This window comes from Mytilus galloprovincialis, chromosome 13 (genome assembly GCF_965363235.1).
Source record: "Mytilus galloprovincialis chromosome 13, xbMytGall1.hap1.1, whole genome shotgun sequence".
NCBI lineage: Eukaryota > Metazoa > Mollusca > Bivalvia > Mytilida > Mytilidae > Mytilus > Mytilus galloprovincialis.
In genome coordinates this window covers 69,665,099-69,683,927 of record NC_134850.1, presented here as the reverse complement: position 1 = coordinate 69,683,927, position 18,829 = coordinate 69,665,099, and the positions used below count along the sequence as shown (strand labels likewise).

General features: G+C 33.5%; 1 protein-coding gene across 1 annotated transcript in view; it reads left to right on the top strand.

The window, feature by feature from the left end:
• The window catches only part of LOC143056192 (sushi, von Willebrand factor type A, EGF and pentraxin domain-containing protein 1-like), a 60,898-nt gene that overhangs the window by 36,500 nt on the left and 5,569 nt on the right, over positions 1 to 18,829 (top strand). Inside the window, exons 25-42 of the mRNA XM_076229272.1 lie at positions 29 to 211; positions 624 to 806; positions 1,215 to 1,397; positions 5,603 to 5,785; positions 6,203 to 6,316; positions 7,209 to 7,322; positions 8,255 to 8,428; positions 8,684 to 8,896; positions 10,719 to 10,832; positions 11,666 to 11,779; positions 11,875 to 11,988; positions 13,051 to 13,170; positions 13,757 to 13,927; positions 14,218 to 14,238; positions 14,674 to 14,862; positions 16,325 to 16,492; positions 17,129 to 17,350; positions 17,736 to 17,849. Coding sequence (XP_076085387.1) covers positions 29 to 211; positions 624 to 806; positions 1,215 to 1,397; positions 5,603 to 5,785; positions 6,203 to 6,316; positions 7,209 to 7,322; positions 8,255 to 8,428; positions 8,684 to 8,896; positions 10,719 to 10,832; positions 11,666 to 11,779; positions 11,875 to 11,988; positions 13,051 to 13,170; positions 13,757 to 13,927; positions 14,218 to 14,238; positions 14,674 to 14,862; positions 16,325 to 16,492; positions 17,129 to 17,350; positions 17,736 to 17,849 — 2,694 coding nt within the window. The remainder of the gene's footprint in view (positions 1 to 28; positions 212 to 623; positions 807 to 1,214; positions 1,398 to 5,602; positions 5,786 to 6,202; positions 6,317 to 7,208; positions 7,323 to 8,254; positions 8,429 to 8,683; positions 8,897 to 10,718; positions 10,833 to 11,665; positions 11,780 to 11,874; positions 11,989 to 13,050; positions 13,171 to 13,756; positions 13,928 to 14,217; positions 14,239 to 14,673; positions 14,863 to 16,324; positions 16,493 to 17,128; positions 17,351 to 17,735; positions 17,850 to 18,829) is intronic.

Here is an 18,829-nt window from a genome sequence, read left to right as displayed (position 1 = left end):
ACACTTAATGTACTTTGATTTCTTTTAGTCATAAAATGTGCAGCCCCAGGATTAAACGAGTTTACAATTACATCAACTAATACTGATGTTGTGCCCAGTACAGAAGTGACATACACATGTAAATTTGGATACCATTTACCAGCTGGAGATTTGGGAACCAGAATATGTCAGCTCGGTGGTACATGGCCAGCACTTCCACCAGCATGTGAAGGTAAGAATTATTTACCATTTATCATCATTTGAAGGTAAGTAGTCGTTACCAGGGCACTGTGTTCTGGCTTCTGGTTTACAAAACCCACCAGCATGTAAAAATATTCACTGCTCAGCATTGTTAAATGCATCACACAATTTCAAAACAGATTTGACATTCAATTATCGAAAAGATACATATTTTAAGTAGTTCAAATATGTCATATTGATAAATGTGTGAAAACAATTTGTATATTGTTAAAAAAAAGTATGTAGAATTGTGGAAATCAGTGCAGTACAAGTAAAATATGATACATTAGATATAAAAAGCTCCGATACACAATCAAAGCAACAGTGCTACAGTTTTCCATCATTACTTTTGATTTGGTGTTTCATCAACTGTATAGCGCTTACATTGCTTTGATTTATTTTAGTTGTGAAATGTACAGCTCCTGAAATAAATGAGTTTACAATTACATCCACTAATACTGATGTTGTGCCCAGTACAGAAGTGACATACACATGTGAATTTGGTTACCAGTTTCCAACTGCAGATTTGGGAACCAGAGTATGTCAGCTCGGTGGTACATGGCCAACACCTCCACCAGCATGTGAAGGTAAGAACTAATTACCACTCATTATCATTTGAAGGTAAGCAGTCATTACCAGGGTAACTGTGTTCCTGTATTCTGTTTAATCCCACTAGCATGTAAAAATATTCACTGGTCAGCATATTTTAATGCATAAGCCAATTTCAAAGCAGATTTGACATTCAATCATCAAAAGCATATGTATTTTAAATCAAATATGTATTATTGATAAATGATGACAACAAAAGTTATATGGTTTTAGAAAAGCATATAGGATTGTGGAAAATAGTGCAGTACATGCACAATATTATACATTAGATATATCAAGTTGTGATTAACAATTAAAGCAACACTACCACAGTTTTCAATCATTACTTTTTGCCTTGGTATTTTATCAACTGCCTAAAGCGCTTACATTGCTTTGATTTCTTTTAGTCATGAAATGTACAGCTCCTGGATTAAATGAGTTTACAATTACATCCACTAATACTGATGTTGTGCCCAGTACAGAAGTGACATACACATGTGAATTTGGTTACCAGTTACCAGCTGGAGATTTGGGAACCAGAATATGTCAGCTCGGTGGTACATGGCCAACACCTCCACCAGCATGTGAAGGTAAGAACTATTTACCACTCATCTAGGTGAATTTACCAATTTTGATATTTTGTAAGAAAACAAGTCTTTGGACCTTATTTTTTAGTTTTTTTTAATCTGAAAGCATGTTATATGAGCTATATTCTCACATTTTATTTGAAAACTCTATGATGTAGTTTTATTTTTATCCCTCAAAATTGGATTTTCAATGCATAATCTATGCAAAATCGTACAATTTGGCACAACCTGTAGCTTATAAAAAAGTATGAGCAACCATAACCAAAGTTGTCGGTGCCATATAGTTTTACCCTATTCTGTAATTCTGTCATTCCGCAACAAACCATTATACAGATTTTTTCTAAACGCCTTCAGATATTTGGATGATTTTTAATATGTGAATTAACCATGATGAGTTACAGATCAAGTTTAAGTTTCGTTCTGCTCTACTAATTTCTGCTGAAATAAGGGGCTTTGGACATTGATAAATTGTTGAAAATCACAGTTATACAGGTTTTTTTTCTAAAGGCGATATTGGGATAATTTTTGGCATGTGAGTTGACCAAGATGAGTTACAGATCAAGTACAAGTTTTGTTCCATTCCACTAATTTTTGCCGAAATTACGGGCTTTGGACTTTGATAAATTTTAGAAAATCACAGTTATTACAGACCTTTTTTCAATAATAATTAAAAACTTCTATGGATTTTTATTAAGACCCCAAGCCACCTTAACAGAGCTTTCTTTATACCTGAATTTTTATAATCTACAGTTGAAAGTTGCATTTCTGTAAATATTGAAAATGCAATTTCCCATAGGAACTCCTTTTACGGCTAAAACTGTACCACTTTTACTATGAAGTTTTGAAAAAAATCTTATCCTAGAAATGAAAGTTCATTTGCACCACAATTTTTTTCAAAGGTCAAAATATAGGGCCGTGCGGCATATTTTCAACATTTATATGCCCTGAACTTCTCAGAGTTTAAACTTACACTAATTTTCTTAACTACCCCTACCTCGAATGAAAGGTTACCACAGATTTCAATGTAAACAATATGCACGTGTTTATTTACTGGTAACATTCCCAAGTTCTGTCTCTGCAATATGGAACACAGAGAGCATAACTGGGAACCAGTATGTAAACAAAATTAATTTTCTATGAATATTCAATTTCTCCCCAAAAGAGGCGTGTTGTCAGAAACAGCTGTATTTACAAAGTGCAACCTGAAGGGTGCAATAGAAAATATAAAAATTTTATATGACAAGCATATTAAAAAAGATGTTTTTTGATAATTGCTGATGAGACAATGATTTAGTTTAAAACATCAAAGCTGTGATTAAGTACATATTTGAAATAATTCGCATCTACAGTTGCAAACTTTCCATAGGTGCTATCCAACACTTTGATTTTTTATAACCAATCTGATACATGTTTAACCCTGCCATATTATGTACGCATGTGCCTGTCCCGAGTTAGGATTCTGTAATTCAGTGGTGGTTGTTTTGTTGATGTGTTACCTGTTTGTTTTTCTTTCATTTTTTTCAAAATTAGGCTATAAGCTTTTTCTTTTTTTTAGTTGTTTACATTTGTTATTTAGGGGCCTTTTATAGCTGAGGTATGTGTTTTGCACATTGTAGAAGGCCGTACAGTGACATATAGTTGTTAATTTGTCATTTGGTCTCTTGTGGAGAGGTGTCATATTTGCAATCATACCATATCTCCTTTTTAGCTCACCTGGCCCTTAGTGAGCTTTTCCCATCACTTTGCGTCCATCGTCTGTCGTCTGTCTTCCGTTGTCGTTAACTTTTACAAAAATCTTCTCCTCTTGAAACTACTGTGCCAAATTAAACCAAACTTGGCCACAATCATCATTGGGGTATCTAGATTTAAAAATTTGTCCTAGACCCGGCCAACCAACCAAGATGGCCGCCATGGCTAAAAATAGAACATAGGGTTAAAATGCAGTTTTTGGCTTATAACTCAAAAACCAAAGCATTTAGAGCAAATCTGACATGGGTAAAATTGTTTATCAGGTCAAGATCTATCTGCTCTAAAATTTTCAGATGATACGGACATTCCGTTGTTGGGTTGCTGCCCCTGAATTGGTAATTTTAAGGAAATTTTGCTGTTTTTGGTTATTATCTTGAATATTGTTATAGATAAAGATAAACTGTAAACAGCAATAATGTTCAGCAAAGTAAGATTTACAAATAAGTCAACATGATTGAAATGGTCAGTTGACCCTTTTAGGAGTTATTGCCCTTTATAGTCAATTTTTAACCATTTTTCGTAAATCTTAGTTATCTTTTACAAAAATCTTCTCCTCTGAAACTACTGGGCCAAATTAATCCAATCTTGGCCACAATCATCTTTGGGGTATCTTGTTTAAAAAATGTGTCCGATGACCTGGCCATCAAATCAAAATCACAAATCAAATCTGAAACTACTGAATGGATTTGAATGAAACTTAGCATGATTGTTCCTTAGAGTATCCTGCACAAAGTGTGTGCTTCGATTTTTGATCCGTCAAAAAACATGGCCGCCGTTACTTAAAATAGAACATAAGGGTAAAATGCAGTTTTTGGCTTATAACTCAAAAACCAAAGCATTTAGAGCAAATCTTACTGGGTAAAATTGTTTATTAGGTCAAGATCTATCTGCCCTAAAATTTTCAGATGAATTGGACAACCCGTTGTTGGGTTGCTGCCCCTGAATAGGTAATTTTAAGGAAATTTTGCTGTTTTTGATTATTATCTTGAATATTATTATAGATAGAGATAAACTGTAAACAGCAATAATGTTCAGCAAATTAAGATTTACAAATAAGTCGACATGAATGAAATGGTCAATTGACCCCCTAAGGAGTTATTGTCCTTTATAGTCAATTTTTAACAATTTTCATAAAATTTGTAAATTTTTTTTAACATTTTGTGCTGAAACTACTGGGCCAAGTTCATTATAGATAGAGATAATTGTAAGCAGCCAGACTGTTTAGTAAAGTAAGATGTACAAACACATCACCATCACCAAAACACAATTTTGTCATGAATCCATCTGCTTCCTTTGTTTAGTATTTACATAGACCAAGGTGAGCGACACAGGCTCTTTAGAACCTCTAGTTTCTAATAGGACTTAATCATTTAATTTTTAACCGGACTTTTGTGACAAAAATGTCGGTTATTGATTTGGGGATGTACGGCGGGCGGGCGGTTGGGCTGTCGGGCGGGCGGCAATCAAATGTTGTCCGTGCATTAACTCATGAACCGTTCAACCAAAGCTTTTAAAATTTTAATATGTTATTACTGACAACTATACGAAGGTCAAGTTCAATAATGGCGATTTTGACTTTTACCGTTCAGGAGTTATGGTTCTTGAAAGATTGAAAAATGGAGTTTCCAGTCGTGTTCGTGCATTTACGCATGAACTGTTCTACCAAAGCTTCCCAAATTTTAATATGTTGTTACTGATGACAGAATGGAGGTCAAGTTCAATAATGACGATTTTGACTTTTACCGTTCAGGAGTTATGGTTCTTGAAAGATTGAAAAATGGAGTTTCCAGTCGTGTCCGTGCATTTATGCATGAACTGTTCTACCAAAGCTTCCGAAATTTTAATATGCTGTTACTGATGACAAAATGGAGGTCAAGTTCAATAATGACGATTTTGACTTTTACCGTTCAGGAGTTATGGTTCTTGAAAGATTGAAAAATGGTGTTTCCCGTCGTGTCTGTGCATTTTCTCATAAACCATTCAACCAAAGCTTTTGAAATTTTAATATGTTGTTACTGATGATAAAATAGAGGTCAAGTTCAATAATGACGATTTTGACATTTACCGTTCAGGAGTTATGGTTCTTGAAAGATCGTAAAATGTCGTTTCCATTCGCGTTGTTGCATTTACTCATGAATGAACCATTCAATCTAAGCTTTTCAAATTTTAATATGTTGATACTGATGACAAAATGGAGGTCAAATTTGATATTGACGATTTTCACTTTCACCATTCATCAGTAATGGTTCTTGTGATATTGCCAGGACACAAATAAATGGTAATACATCCGGTTTGCTGTCGTTGTGACAGCCTCTTGTTTTTAAATGATGGAGAGTTGTCTCATTGGCACTCATACCACATCTATCTCTGTCTATTTAAAAATAATTCTGAATGAATGTCTGATTACTGCATAGGTTGCACATTGTAATGATTTTTTTCATTTTAACTTTTTTCTACAGTGATTAAATGTGACATATCAGGATATAATCAATTCACAATTCCATCATCCACTGATACTGTAGTACCAGAAACAGAGGTGTCATACACATGTCTACCTGGTTACCAGTTACCAGCTGGAGATTTGGGGACCAGAATATGTCAGCTTGGTGGTACATGGCCAACACCTCCACCAGCATGTGAAGGTAAGAACTATTTACCACTCATCATGTTTAAAGATAAACAGTAGGCTGGGTACCAGTGTTGAGTGTACAAGGATGAGCCAGAATATCCCAGCTAGGTAGTAGATTGTCAACATGATTACCTTAAAATGTCAGTTTAAAATCTTATTTACACATAATAATGCTTTAATTAAAGATTCTTACCTATTTTCATATTTTCACCAATCATCACAGACAGATAGAAATCAATAATCAGAAGTTTCTATACATCCAACAGTTTATTCCTGTATCATGGAAGTAGATGTCATCAAGTTCAACTGAACTAAAAAATTAAAGTTCCTTTCTACTGACAAATTTACAAGAATAAAAGAATAACAAAATACTTCAATATAAAAAAGGAATTAATTTCTTTTAAATTGAAATGCATATATATAATTTTAGACATTGACGAGTGCCTGACAACTCCATGTCAAAACGGAGCTACATGTCATAATGAAGTGAATGCTTACAGTTGTACATGCATGCCTGGATACGAAGGAACCGACTGTGAAATAAGTAAGATATGTTTCTATTGATATTTTTGTGTGATAATTTTCCATTTCAAACAACTCGACTTATAGTGATTTTTTATGCCCCACCTACCATAGAAGAGGGGCATTATGTTTTCTGGTCTGTGTGTCTGTTCGTTCTTCTTTCCGTCCATGCGTCTGTTAGTTTGTCTGTCCCGCTACAGATTCAAGTTTTGGGTCAAGGTAGTTTATTAGGCTGAAGTCAAATCAACTAGAAACTTAGTACACTTGTTGCTTATGATATGATCTTTCATTAAGCCAAATTAGATTTTTGCCCCAATTTCATGGTCCACTAAACATATAAAATGAAAGCATGAAAAATATAGCCCTGGAAAATAATGCTATGACAAATATAGCCCTGGAAAATAGTGGTATGACAAATATAGCCCTGGAAAATAGTGATATGTAGGTTATCTATGCTCTCAACTCAAAGGAAGTTCTTGACTACATCTTGTCTCTAGACTCGCTCTAATCTTTTATTACACCACGGGTAAATTATCACATTGTGATTGGTTTAAGGATTAAAAAAGCAAGATTCAGACATGCTGTATAAGTTATGCGATTAAGTCATTTTATTGAATAATTCTATTGGCTAATAAAAGATAACACGATGTGGGTTAATTCAGATATATTTGTCCAAATTAGCTGGGCTAGTAAAACTTTTTTAGATTTAGATCTATTAATTATAAACCATCAAATGTGACTCTTTATAGAATTATATTGCCAATGAAAGACTTGTTCAGATTTTACCATACATCCTGAAAACTATGAAAGATTAAGATTGGATACTACTAAGAATCCTATTAATAGCAGAAGAATCTATCAAAATATGATCTATAATAGCAGTAACGACAGTAAATGTAATGTTTTTATTTTAGATATTGATGAATGTGCCACTGCTGTTTGTCAGAATGGAGCCACCTGTAATGATCTAGTTAATGGGTACACATGTACTTGTGCCACAGGGTATACAGACACACACTGTGAAACTGGTGAAGTTTTATATTTTGTCTGCTACATATTTGTTAAATGCATGTTATTTATGAGAACTCTGATAAACCAAAAGAAAATTGTATTTTGTTGTCATTTTTATGCCCCATTTATGGACATTATGTTTACTGGTCTGTGTGACCGTTCGTTCATCCGTCTGTCTGTCACCCTTCAGGTTAAAGTTTTTGGTCATGGAAGTTTTTGATGAAGTTAAAGTGCAATCAACTTGACACTTAGTACACATGTCCCCTAAAATATGATCTTTCTAATTTTAATGTCAAAATTCCTTCTCTGACAGGGAAAATAATCCTTATGTTGTGCGGTCAAAATTGTAACAAGACCATTCCTTTTGTTCCAGGGAAAATAATTGTTAGGTTGTGCAGTCAAAATTGTAACAAAACCATTCCTTTTGTTCCAGGGAAAATAATCGTTAGGTTGTATATTTGAAGTAACTTGTACCCAATTCCTCTATTTTCCTGGGAAGATATTTTTGTTTGTGTTTTATCAGCCACATTTCACACCATATCTCCTATATTTTTGTTGACAAATTTGTGTGTATTTTAATTGAGGTGAATTTAAACATATATGGGGCGGGGGGCGGTGTTGGAGTGGTCCTGATCCTGACATTCCAGTCTTTAAAATATGAAATCCTTAGGTCATGAATTAAAAGCAATTAAATCCTGACATCCCGAAATTAAAAAAAAAGAATTCCCGGAACCCAAAAGGATCAATCCCAGAAACCGAGCCTAAAAAACCCGATCCTGGAGTCCTGATAAAGGTCCTACCCCTTTCCATATTTTTCATACAAGAGATTTCTTACGCTAATGTTTATAAATAATTGTTTGTATACCATTGATGAAAACTCTAAATAAAATTTACATACTCACATACTTTCAAAAATATTTTTATAATGACAACTTTTATTTTGTTCCAGAAATCCCATGTGAGGACCCCCAGACTATTACACATGCCAGTGCTACAATTACAGGACTTGAGGTTGGTGATACAGTGGAATATGAGTGCAATTTTGGTTATTTGCTGAATGGAAATTCTCTCCTGACCTGTGTTGTTGGACCATCCTGGGATGGAACTTTGCCAACTTGTTCAAGTAGGTACCAGTTATGGTAACTAGTCGTTGCATGTTGACATTGACCTTTAAGAATTAGTATAAATATGAAAATGGGGCATAAATGTCTGAAGCACTTATCTGTATAACCTTCATCAGAAATGCTCAGACCCCAAAAGTGTGTACTATGTTAAACATTTAAATTAGTTGTTAACTTTGCCATGAACCTTAATGTTTACAAAAATTGGTACCCCATGAATCATAATCAATTCAAAGAATATGTATCTTTATTTTCAGTAATTGAATGTGTGAAGCCATCTGCCCCTGTTCATACTAGTACTGGTGGGTCTGGTAAGCTGGGAGGCTTTGGTTTCAATACCAATACCAACTCTGTACCTGGTCAGTCCATCACATACACCTGTAATGCTGGCTATGAATTGACCGGTGGAGATCTGACCAGGAACTGTGAGTTAGGAGGTGGATGGGATGGACAGGAGCCTGTGTGTACAGGTTTGTTATATAGTTGATGTTCTGTTCTATGTTTTGGTACTGATCAATTTCACAAAATATCTGGTCAGTTTAAAAGTTCTGTAGGTCCTTTAAAATATACCATTTAACTGGCACCAAAGATGTTTTTTGTGGGAAGTCATAAGGAGATATATTTGTATGGTCCATCTAACCGTTTACTTTTTAGGACTACAGGAGAATATTTGTATAACAGGCATAGAAAAGAATAAACTAGTAGTTTTGAGTTTTATTTATTATTAAGGTGGATCATTAGTATATCTTTTCTCTGATACAGTTTTGTAATACTTTGTCAAAATGAAGATTTGCCATGCATTTTTCAAAAAAAAATGATAAAATGCATGGTAATCTGTGGAACATATTTTGTATGCCCCACCTATGATAGTAATACACATGTTTCCTATGATATGATATGATCTGATCTTTCTAATTTTAATGCAAAATTAGAGTTTTGACCCCAATTTCACCATCAATTGAGCATAGAAAATGATAGTGTGGCATCCATATGCCTGTACTATGAATACACTTTAGTTGCAGAAAGCTTGACAAAGGGATAGTGATCTAGCGGCGGAGGCTATGGCTGTGGCAGCTTTATCTAACTTCTTAAAAGCTTTATATTTTGGAAGATGGAAGACCTGGATACTCCATACTTTGTATATAGCTGCCTCAGGTCATGAAGTTTCCGTCAGTCACATGTCCAATGTCCTTGACCTCATTTTCATTGTTCAGTGACTATTTGAAAAAAAAGTTTTTGTAATGTTAAATTCTCTCTTATTATAAGTAATAGGATAACTATGTTTGGTATGTGCGTACCTTGCAAGGTCCTTATGCCCGTCAGACGGTTTTCACTTGACCTCAACCTCATTTCATGGATCAGTGAACAAGGTTAAGTTTTGATGGTCAAGTCCATATCTCAGATACTATAAGCAATAGGTCTAGTATATTTGTTGTATGGAAGGACTATAAGGTGTACATGTCCAACTGGCAGGTGTCATCTGACCTTGACCTCATTTTCATGGTCCAGTGGTTATAGTTAAGTTTTGTGTTTTGGTCTCTTTTTCTTATACTTTATGCAATAGGTCTACTATATTTGGTGTATGGAATGATTGTAAGGTGTACATGTCTGGCTGACAGGTGTCATCTGACCTTGACCTCATTTTCATGTTTCAATGGTCAAAATTAAGTTTTTGAGTTTTGGTCAATTTTTCTAATACTATATGCAATAGGTCAACTATATTTGGTGTGTGGAAATATCTTATGATCTTTATGTCAGTCGCACAGGTTTTATTTGACCTTAACCTCATTTTCACGGTGCATTGCTAAGTGTTAAGTATTTGTGTTTTGGCCTGTTTTTCATAATTTTTAAGCAATAGGTCAACTATATTTGTTGTATGGAAGAATTGTTAGCTGTACATGTCTGCCTGGCATGATTCATCTGACCTTGACCTCATTTTAATGGTTCATTGACAAGGAAAAACAGAAAATGGTGTTGCCAAATATGATTCTTGCTACAAGTAAAAAACATTTCATATCAGAGTTATCTCCCCTTAAATGTTATAAGGTTTTATTTGAAACCTCAATTAGGCTTATTTCTTGACTGATCATACTCAGATTGACCGATGAAATTTTTCATGTGCATCTCTACACGCCAATTTTGTAGGGCAAAGATTGTAAAACTATTGTCATAAAAATATTGCAAACAAGCCCATGGAATTTTATATTTCATCTGCATTTGTGGGTCACTTGGATATGGGCAGACTGGTTCACACATAGTCTTTTATATGTATGATTTCTTTTCTTTTTATAGAAATAGATGAATGTGAAGGTATAGTTTGTGAGAATGGTGGTACCTGTGTTGATGGGTTCCTGTCCTACAGTTGTGAATGTATAGAACATTTTGAAGGAACACATTGTGAAACTAGTAAGTATTTTTCATCATTTAATGCTTATTTTTCAAGTTTGTATTCCTGTCAAGAAAATAAACAGCATTCCTCTTTAAAAAAAATAGTTTACAGCTATCCTACTTTTAACCACCTTTTTTACCGTTATTTCAAGTTAATAGATAATAGAAAAGAAAGATTGTGAAATTCAGATATTGTATGCATTTATTATTGTGATTTTTGAAAAATGGACAAAAGTGAGAGATTAATTATTGCGATTTCAAGAAAATCTGCAAACAATAATTAATTGTTTGCACCTGTCCTAAGTCAGGAACCTGATGTTCAGTGGTTGTCATCTATTAATATAATGTGGTTCATAAGTGTTTTTTGTTTCTTGTTTTTATATAGATTAGACCATTGGTTTACCCGTTTGAATGCATGGTTTTACACTGGTAATTTTGGGGCCCTTTATAGCTTGTTGTTGGGTGTGAACCAAGGCTCTGTGTTGAAGACCTTACCTTGACACATAATGGTTTACTTTTATAAATTGTGACTTAAATGGATAGTTGTCTCATTGGCACTCATACCACATCTTCCTTTATCTATATCTACCAAATAACAGAAATCCAGTTCTTATTATTACGATGCTCACCCAGTCACAATAATAAAAAGCTCAAAATAATTATCTTAATTTACAGTAATGTATGTGAAATTTGTTAATTCCACTTTTTCAGTGACAAGAAATAGATGACATCTCCTTTTCTTTTACCATAGAACATACTATTAACATAACATAACTGTTTTCTTAACTGTGTAACCTTCTAGATATGAAATACAATCCTGTCTATTGAATAATTCTCATTTTGATTTTTAGACACAGATAACTGTGTTGGTAATGACTGTGAGAATGGTGCTACATGTGTGGACGGTCTGTCTTCATATACCTGTAACTGTGCTGAGGACTTTGAAGGAGATTTCTGTGAAACTCGTAAGTTCAGTTTTTACGCTAGGAATATTGACATTAGTTGTATTTGACAAAAAATGTCAGAATTTTGGGTCCTTAATGCTCTTGTTCTTTTTCAGGTATTGATGATTGTGAAAACAACCCATGTTTGAATGGTGCTACATGTGTAGATGGTATAAACAGTTACACGTGTACCTGTCCTGATTCACATACCGGGGAACACTGTGAAATAGGTAAGATAAATAATATGAGACTTGTGGTATGATTACCAAAGGGAGACAACTATCCACCATATGACATAGATATAAGCAATAATAAGGTTACTGTATCATCTTCAACAATCAGAAAAACTGATGTCTAGTAATTAACACACTTAAGAATATTAAGTCATAGATATGACATGTAAATAGCTTTAATTGTACTACCTGATCATAATGTCATTAATGGTGAAAAAGGTTTGAGATATATTTTGTATGTAGATACACATGTAAATTCATACTAAGGATCCATTTAAAAAGAGGTATTTCATATGATATATGAGGTGACTTAGTCAGGAAGCAGCTTTTGTTCCTGGTAAATTACATCAGTAGTAGTTTCAACATTCAAAACAGTATCATTCCCATAATACAATAGATATTCTGAATAAGTCAATTCTCATCAAATAGGTATAAAATGTGAATTGTTTTTTTTTACCAGCTAAGATTATTAACACATGAAAGAGATAAAACTTATTATTGCTTCATCAGATATTTATCTTATATACTTCATAGCAACTTAAGGGCAAACGATACAGTGTCAGGGGAAGAAGTGGCATTGCCAACATAAAATTATATTTTTTGTAACATATTGGCAAAAATGCATTTATGTAGATATAAGTCTATATGGTATGAGTGCTAATGAGACAACTCTCCATCCAAACCACAATTTATAAAAGTAAACCATTATAGATTACGGTCTTCAACACGGAGCCTTTGCTCACACCAAACTGCAAGCTATAAAGATCTATAAAGGGCCCCAAAAAACTACTAGCGTAAAACCATTCAAACGGGAAAACCAATGGTCTATCTATATAGAAAAACAAGAAACACTTATAAACCACAACAACAAACAACAAGTACTGAACATCAGGAAAATGACTTAGGACAGATGCAAATAATTGCAGCGGGTTTATACTATTTAATAGTCTGATTTTAAGCATTAGCTCAAAAATCAGCCCATTACAGCTTATTAGATTCCTATCTACGCCCCTATAAGTTATTGAAATGTAAGCATATATACTTTTACTTCTATTTTAGATATAGATTTTTGTGATGGAGTAAACTGTCTTAATGGAGGTTCATGTCAAGATGGACTGTTAACCTTCACATGTAATTGTGACCAAAGTACTGCATATTATGGACAATTCTGTCAAAATCGTAAGTGTCTGATTGGCATTGTCTTTTGTGAGTCACTTGGAAAGGTAATTTAAATGCTGATTTCACCAATTCTCTCAAAAGTTCCACAATTTTTATTCTTTCAGTCATGCTGGATTAAAATCAGGGTAAACAAGTTTGCTAAAAAAATTTCATCCATGATTATCAGCAAGACTTCTTATGTTTTAATTTAAACATATTTATTTATTTATAGTTTTTGTTTGTGTTTTACTATGGGAATAGAATTTACTCTGAACTATATCAATTTGAGTAATAAACAAATGCAGTTTTATGAAAAAAAAAGAAAAAGAAAATAACACTTTATGAATCTGATGTTCTTGAATCTGTTTTCTGGAGAATAGATGACTCAAAGCATTAAGCATTTGAGAGCCAAGGGTGTCTAAGTACCATATCACATCAAGACCTATCAATGTCCTATAAATTCATAAATTCTGAGATCTTGCTAATATCAGGATAAAAGATCGTAACAAATTAGAGTGAACTGAGATTTATATATATGTTTGGTAGATCTAACGTGTATATAGTAACAGTCATTTTCCTAGATTTTAACATTTTGTCAATTTTATAGTTGATGGAGCCTGGGGTGAATGGAATGACTGGTCTCCATGTTCAGCTACCTGTGGTGATGGAATAGAGACAAGTACTAGAACCTGTACCAGTCCACCACCAGAGGGTGAGGGAAGCATTTGCCAAGGAGAAGGCGCAAAAACGCAGTCATGCAATTTGATGGACTGTAAATGTAAGTGCTGAAAATAATAATAATTAATTCTATAATCGATTATTGACAGTGATTGATGGTATATTCAGAAAAAGGTGAAAATTCAAAAATGCCATTCAGGCCAGCAAGTTATTTTAATGAAAAAGGAGTTCTTAATTTGAATAAAACTGTATTTGTATTTGTCTTTTGTCCCTAGCTGTCGCGCAAAATCTTAAAAAAACAAAACAATAAAAGAACAGAAAAAAATAGTATGAATCAAATTGTTGTAAATTAAACATGAAATTAAAGATCTAGTTTGTAATTCACTACAGGGCCATCTAATGCAAATACAGGTAAGTCATTGTATTGATTTGTAGTCAAAATGAAAATGGAGGTGGTATACATAATTGAAATAGATTTACCAATACTAACAATAGAAGTTATTATTAGAATTTAAATCCTTATAGTCCAATGTGGACATTAACTCTAAAGATAGGAGGATGTAAACAATTGTGTGAAAGATAAAAACAAACATGAAAAAGAAGATGTCAGTTTAGGAAAAAAAATGTTTGAATCAGATTGATGTTTTTTTCAAAAGTTTGATTTATTATGCTAATTCTATGAGTTAATATTCTTAAGGTGGTATGGGAGTCTAAATTGAAAATTATAAACTTTGCCAAAATGAAGTATATATTCATGATGTTGTGTTATGTTAAAAAAAATAAACAAAAACGATAGGTGTCTGATTAGAAGTCATTCTCTGAAATATATGTAATATTATTTAACAGAATTCTGTACTAGCAAGGCTGCTGGTTCCTATGCTAATCCAGATGATTGCACCAGTTACTATATATGTAGAGATGATTTCACTGGTGCCCTGTTGGAATACTGCATGGAGGGAGAGAACTGGGATGATACCAGTAAACAATGTGATTCTAATGCACCATGTGACAGTGAAGATGTTGGAGATGCAGATGGTAAGACTATAAATATATTTTTACAAGTGCAAAGATTAAAACATTTGTATGTTCAGAATTTTTTTTATAATGAATTGTTAAAACAAACACAACAGCAGAAAAACGAAACAAAAACATAAATAAAAACATTAAACAAAAAAATGAACAATCGTCTGGTAAATATATTCTGTCAGTAGATTACATAAAGTGGATACCTTGGGATGCAGGGTCTTTAAGATAAAAACATAAAATGTGGAAGATCAGGTAACAATCACACTTGAAGGAATGCTCCTGTAATTTATAGAGATCGACATGATGGTGGCCAAGCCACCAAAACATGATGATCTCAATAAATTACTGGAGCATTCCTTAAAAAGTTGTTGTTATAGGACCTTCTACATTTAATAAAAATTAATAAATGCACAGTGTAACAATATATGATAAACAATCTACACCTAAATCATTACTATGGTGTGTCTCCTGTATACATTAATAGTTATGAATTTAGGTCTTTGTAAAACAGATGCCAATTGAGCAATACAAGAACATAAGGGGATTAGAGGTACATGTATATGATACAATATACAAAAACACCAATTAAAACAGATGTCTAGAGGTAAACATATCCAGATGTTGTCAGACAGAAACATTCAGTTTTAAACTAAATGTGTGACTAGCATTCAGAAACACTAAATCATTCCACTTCTTATTTTTTTATGCCCCACCTACGATAATAGAGGGGCATTATGTTTTCTGGTCTGTGCGTCCGTTCGTCCGTCCGTCTGTCTGTCCGTTCGTTCGTCTGTTCGTTCGTTCGTCCGTCTGTCCCGCTTCAGGTTAAAGTTTTTGGTCAAGGTAGTTTTTGATGAAGCTGAAGTCCAATCAACTTGAAACTTAGTACATATGTTCCTTATGATATGATCTTTCTAATTTTAAAGACAAATTAAACTTTTGACCCCAATTTCACGGTCCACTGAACATAGAAATGAAAGTGCGAGTTTCAGGTTAAAGTTTTTGGTCAAGGTAATTTTTGATGAAGTTGAAGTCCAATCAACTTGAAACTTAGTACAAATGTTCCCTATGATATAATCTTTCTAATTTTAATGCCTAATTATATTTTTTACCTAATTTCACGGTCCATTGAACATGGAAAATGATAGTGCGAGTGGGGCATCCGTGTACTTTGGACACATTCTTGTTTTTAGCTGCATCATATTGTAGGAAAACAAGTATGTAGATAAAAGATGTTTGTAAAAATATTATCATTACTTTAAAATGTGTATAATACAATCTTAACTCAACTTGTTAAGATTGTATTAACGCACCATGTGACATTAGGGACTTTTATCTATGTGTACAGCAGTATCTATTGTTGCCGGAAATTGCTCACATCAGCTTTTTCAACTTGAGTGGACAATTGTTTCATTGGCAATCATACCACTTCTTTATATTTTGATATCATATATTGTTTTTATTTAATCAGTGGATGGAGGATGGTCAGACTGGTCAGCTGGACCTTGCTCAGAATCATGTGGTACTGGAACCAAAGTACTAACAAGGACTTGTACAAACCCCACCCCACAGAACAATGGAGCTGAGTGTGTCGGAGAAGGTTCAAAGACTGAACCATGTGAAAGGAGTCTTTGTCAAGGTACAGGTTTATTTTTTATCGACATGTTTCAAATTTCAGATTGAGGTGTCAACTGAAATATTTGTCGATGACATTGCAAATTTAGACATTTTTTTTTTTTAATGCTGTATTAGAGGCAACATGTATTTGAAAGAGGAAAAAAATGGTTGCTAAACAAGCCAATTTAAGAGGAACATTCTAAAAGTGTTGCTACTAAAAAAGTGTTTAACAACCTTGACTGGCTATTGACCCTTGCATGGTAATTTAATCTGTTTACTCGCACAGGATTGATTTATTTTCGTGGGCACCAATTCTGGTGGATTCCAGAAAACTTACATGTTTTTGGATATCTGATTTGGTGAGTTTGTGAAAGTCTACATAAAGGCCTTAGAAAATTTATCATTTGTTGAACATTTAATTTCGTAGTTCACCTGTACCCATGAAATCCACGAAAATTGGTATCCAACGAATAATAATGAAGCCACAGTATGTTAATTTGGTTTCTACTTAAGTTTATTTATCATTCTTTTGTACATTTTGCCTTCAAAAAGCATTTTAATCAACTTTTAGATAAATTGAGCATCTAATAAATTTAAAACTTTGCAATCACAGAATTTAACCTTGAGTCTACCAATGATTTGTATTGTATTTTCCTAGCTGGAGGTTGTCAAGAGGTTCGATGTGAGAGCTGGCAGTATGACCAGGAGAATTGTAATGTGACTGGTATGGTACCTGACAGTCTGATCTACTCGATGGAAATCATCAAACGTTTAACTGGAGCACCATGTGTAAAGAATGAGACATTTGGTTACAATGAACGTAAAGATATCTGGGTAGATAGTGGATGTCAGGGAGACTTCCAAGTATGCTTCATTAGAGGTAAGAAAGGAGACTTAATTGTCTTTTATAAATATGCCTGCAAAGTTCTTCATTTTGTTCTGTATAAGACAGCAATCAAAACAAAACACCTATTTATTTTTATAAGCCATGTAACAGTGTGTTTTCAATGACTGTCATTTTCTATGAAATATAGAAATTATTTGTTTCCAAAATATAATTATGTTGAGGGCAGTATGGGGAAAGATCTTTGTCATTTGAAAATTAATAAATTTCTAAGGGCAACATGTAGTCATTGATTAACCAAAAGGAGATTTTTAAGCCAAAGGGGAGGTAATCCTCAGATGTTTGAGATTCCATTTGACATGACTTACCAAAGTTGAGTCGTCAGTTTTAATTCCTGACCACTTATAATTGTGTTTTACAGAATATGACGATTGCTCACCCGCACCTTGTCTAAATGGTGGTACCTGTACGGATGGTATTGCTGACTATGAATGTACATGTGCGTCAGGTTTTTATGGAGACAATTGTGAGCAAGGTGAGTAACTTGTTAATATTACAAATGTTCTTATATAGATATTAGATAGACTAGCTAGAAGATGTGGTATGAGTTCCAATGAGACAACTCTCAATCCATTGAGTTACAATTTGTAGAATTAAACTATTATAGGTCAAAGTACTGGTCTGTAAAATAGACCAGTTTACCTATATACTTGAATTAATGATAGTAACATTTGATTGTAGACAAACACATCAATAACATAGACGAAATATGTGTTTGGTTTTAGAAATTCCTAAATAAATTTACTGAATGGAAGTGTTCAGCTAAAATTATTTAAAAATCTTTAAGATCCCATTATAAATACTACTAGAAATGATGTAAACAAAGAGAGACAGTTAAGGTCATTTTGTTTTATATGTCAATGAGACAGCAGCCTATCAAAACAGAAGTCATCTGGGATTCAAAGTCTTCATTACTAAACAGATGTCCAACTCAAATTGATTAATACAAGAAAAGTAAATGTTTATGTAAAAACAAATTTCCAGTGTGCCTAAAAAATCATCATATATGGCCCCAGACCACAATTGTCGTCCCTTGATTTTCTTAGTCCACGAATATAGTCCCTAGTGTGGACAGTGTGTTACTTGCCAATGTTTTTTCTACCCCTTCCAAATGTATTACTCTATGTTTTATGCCTCGAATAGCAAGTCAGGGATGAAATGACACTGTCAAAAAATTTGTGTCATGAATTTTAAAGTAAAGTAGTGATTTGGTCCAGTTGAAAAAGGTTAAAAATTAGCATTTCGGAAGCTGTGAAAAGATTTCAAGACCCCCTTAACATAAAATTGTCCATATTTTGAGTTAGTGCTAGTGAAGTTTACTATAATTTTAATATAATTTGTCCCAAAAGTAGTACAACACACTGTAAAAATATTATTGAGAAAGCGCAAGTGGGATTTTTATAATTTTTGATTGTCTAATAGAAATACACTACGAAATAATAATGGTCTCGGACC